Raw genomic sequence first — 3,523 nt, forward strand, 5'->3', positions numbered from 1 at the left:
ATTCTTACTCTTAAGAAGCCACAGTTTGCTTGCTTTGTTAGGTTTTTAGGGGCAGCTTGATTCCCTCCATATTCCATGTCTATGTTCAGGTGTGTGGCTCATTTCATGGACAAAGCCTGAGTTCAGGCGTGCTTGGCTGACCACAGTATGGCAGCCCCAGGATCACTAAGCTCCCAGCAGCTACCCAACATGAGTGTTTACAATTTTAAACATAAATCCACATCCTGGAATCCTAATGTAGAGTATTATGTTAACACACAACAACAAGTTATCAGAGACCTGTAACGTGCATGGAGTATATAATAACATGGACATTAGCTATTGAGTCTTCTAAGTTTTGCAACCTAATGTGAGTGAACAAACATCTGAATCTTGGAGTCTTACTATAATTCTGCACTAAACTTATAAAGACTGTGAAACTGAATAAAGGAACATATACAACTGTGAGGAGTTATTACTATACAAAATACAACTAAATTAGTATTTTCCATATGTGTGATTCCATTGATGGGAATTACAGATATAAAATAAACATCCTGGTGTCTGTTCTGGCGCTTCTCTTAGTAATAGCAACAGCAATTATCACAAAGAATTCCACCATGTTAGGGGCATTATGACTATAACATAAGTAGGTAAAAACCCAAGAGGCAGAAATACATTACAAATGGCATTATAACACATATTTGTCTTGCTATTAAAAGTTAAAGTCTTCCAGAACTTTTCCACATATGACTTAATTCATCAATAAATGTGATTTAGAAAACATTTAAAATATTTTTGTCCCCGGTTTTAGAGATGTTATACATGAAATCTAAATTGAGTCTTTTTTTTAAATTGGTGTTTCCACTTTATCTTTTAAATATGGATAATATCTTTCACATTGCTCAGACTTCACTTAGCCAGTTTCTGCTGAGTCCATTGATTTTACGGTTTTGTAAGAGAAGCCAAGTGCAGAGCCCTGATCCAGCATCCTCTGCTAGGCCGCCTCAGGTGAGTTCTGCCTCAGGTGTCCAACAGGGTGGCCTGACCCACTGAGAAGAAGCCAGCCCCAGATTCACCAAGCAGTCTGGGTGAAATTCTGCACCTTGCATGCATTTCTGTCAGCATCAACTCCGACATTCACAATGAAAAGCATCATGAACAGGAAAAGAAATCAGGGCTGAAGGAGAAGGAGAACTGGGTCTAATCAGTGGAAGAGAACAAAATGGGCGTTTCTTTCCTGAGGCACGTACTTCATGCGACACTTCCCGAGGGAAAACTCCCCGAGGGCCGCAGCATTGAAGGATTCTTACATTTTCTTCAGGAGGAAAGGTTTGAAAAAGTGGACCTTTGCGAGGAAATACTGCAGACTTCCAAGTTGGTGAAAGAACTTCCAGCGTCGCTTGGATACTCCGGGTAGGAGGAACTGGAGGAGATGATATTTTTGAGCCTCTGGAGGGCAATGATTAAAAGTAGAAGCAGGAAGGCTAACAGGCTGAGGAATATGGACACATAGATGTAGACATTTGACAGGTGGCCTGAGGACGGGTCCACCGATGTGGACAGGGATGTGGGAAATAGCTCGAGGAAAGTTCCATTCTCCATACTCCCCGAGAATACAGATGAAGAGTCAGGTTCAGACATCTTTATGGAAGGTCAAAGAATGCACAGTATATGAAAAGCAGTTTCACACAGGGGTCAACAGGGACAGAATCAGCTTTCTTTTTGTCATGATAGCATCAGCAAACATTGCGGGTGGTTAAATCAGTACAGCAAAACTCAGTTTCCAAGCAAAGGCAGCAGGGTATCAGGTGTCCATCACTGCAAAAACAAAGACAAAAAAACCAAAACAACTGAGTGCATTATTCAGAAAAAATTACATTTGAATCTCACTTCCAATTTTCATTTCAGCAAAGGCTTAATTATAAAATCAACCGGGGAGGGAAAAGAATGAAATAATTTCCCCAGGAACAAGTAATGTTTCTGTCTTTCTATTATAAATGATGATATAAAAATGCACTTTTATTTGATCTCCACAGTACCCTAGGTGCCAGGTTTCTGCAAGGAACTAAAAATGAAATAAAAAGGAAAATATATTTCTGATACGTTCCATCTGCTGAGATTTCAACAGATGCTCCAAGTGCATGCTCTGAGAATAGGACCCCAAAAGTTAGCTCCAAACCTTCCTCCTCCAGAAAATGAATTCCCCACACTCTCCAGCCCACTAGCATAATTCCAGACCAGTATTTCCTTCTAGTATGCTTAGGAGAATCACTGCACATGTAAGTTTGCTTTTCATAATTTGCTAATTTGTTTATTAAAATATATCTTCTTGAGCTTGGAGGCCATTTCTACATAGTTCTTTTCTTTTAGGTCTACCTCTGTACTTTGTTCTGCATATGTTAGGCATTCAGTAAAAAACCTTTAGATTAACTTAGAAGAATAAAGGTTTGATTTCCTCTGAATGGTAGAAAGAGTACTAGCTTTGCTGTCAAGAGATTTAAGTTTGAGGCCTGAATTCTCCTTCATCTTTGGGAAGTTGGGCAAATTGCCTACATTTTCTGAGCTTCACTATTCTCATCTGTAAAATGGTATATAGTACCTGCCCCATTCCCTCACTGTGTTATGCAGGGATCAAGATAATAGACAGGGAAGCACTTTGTAAATTGTTAAGATTGGGCCAAAATGAGTTTACTGTGTGTGGGTTGTGTGTGTTTGTGTGTATGTGGTGGTGGTGGTGGTGTGTGTGTGTGTGAATGGGTGCTGAGAAAGAAATGCTCTTGGCCATGTTCCCCCTCCTCACGGGGTCCCTATGAGGAACACTGGAAACAAAGTGGACTGAATCAGGCAGATAGCCCTGGGGCAGAGCATGATTCTGCAGGCTCCAGGCGCGGGGGCGGGTGCCTTGTGTCTCTGACACCCTCGCGTCCGTGACTGGGGAAGTCATAGCCAGCTTCTGCCTAGTTTGTGCGGGGGCGAGGGAGGCAGCCTGAGGAAGAATGATCCCTCCCGATGGATGACTGTCTTTCCTCAAATCCAGAAAAGATGCTCTTCCTAGCTCTTTATGGCATTAGATCATTTTGTTGTAAATTTCCAATTTCCTTGCATCGGATGTAGGGAAACGCTAATGCGAAAATATCCACTCTGCCCTGGCTTTCCCTTTCCCTAACCTCTGCCCTGCATTTTACCTTGAAAACTTGCCTTTCCCTTCCGTTCCCCAAATCTAATTAAGTGGCTGATTCCTTGAGGGGCTGACAGTGGCCGCTGTGGCTGTGGCTGAGTGGCACTAATGATCCCTGGGAAGGAGGGGACCCTCCTGAGAGGGCTGCCCTGTCGGCAGTCAAGCAGGCTACTCATCTTAGTGGCTCCTCAGAGGGGCCACGGCAGTTCTAGCGCTTCCTAAAATAATTTGACTCCTAGTCCTCATTACACTTTGCCTGCTGATTTTAATTCCACTAAGTCTGCTACAGGCTCCTAACAACCCTTAGAAAGAGAGAGGGAGAGAAAGAATCACGGTGGGACTACAAATGTGTCACAGTGATCT

General features: G+C 42.4%; 1 protein-coding gene across 1 annotated transcript; it reads right to left on the minus strand.

Moving 5' to 3' along the window:
- Window positions 1-789: 789 nt before the first annotated feature.
- Window positions 790-1,635, minus strand: SERTM1 (serine rich and transmembrane domain containing 1). The gene has a single exon (XM_029210473.1). It carries the CDS (start codon window positions 1,621-1,623, stop codon window positions 1,300-1,302), a length of 324 nt encoding a protein of 107 aa, XP_029066306.1. The 5' UTR covers window positions 1,624-1,635; the 3' UTR covers window positions 790-1,299.
- Window positions 1,636-3,523: the final 1,888 nt, after the last annotated feature.

Source organism: Monodon monoceros, unplaced genomic scaffold (genome assembly GCF_005190385.1).
Source record: "Monodon monoceros isolate NGI ecotype Baffin Bay Population unplaced genomic scaffold, NGI_Narwhal_1 Super_Scaffold_8, whole genome shotgun sequence".
NCBI classification, from domain to species: Eukaryota; Metazoa; Chordata; class Mammalia; order Artiodactyla; family Monodontidae; genus Monodon; species Monodon monoceros.

Coding starts and splice junctions, on each gene's coding strand:
- SERTM1 (XM_029210473.1), bottom strand. CDS start 1,623: ATGTCTGAACCTGACTCTTCATCTGTATTCTCGGGGAGTATGGAGAAT.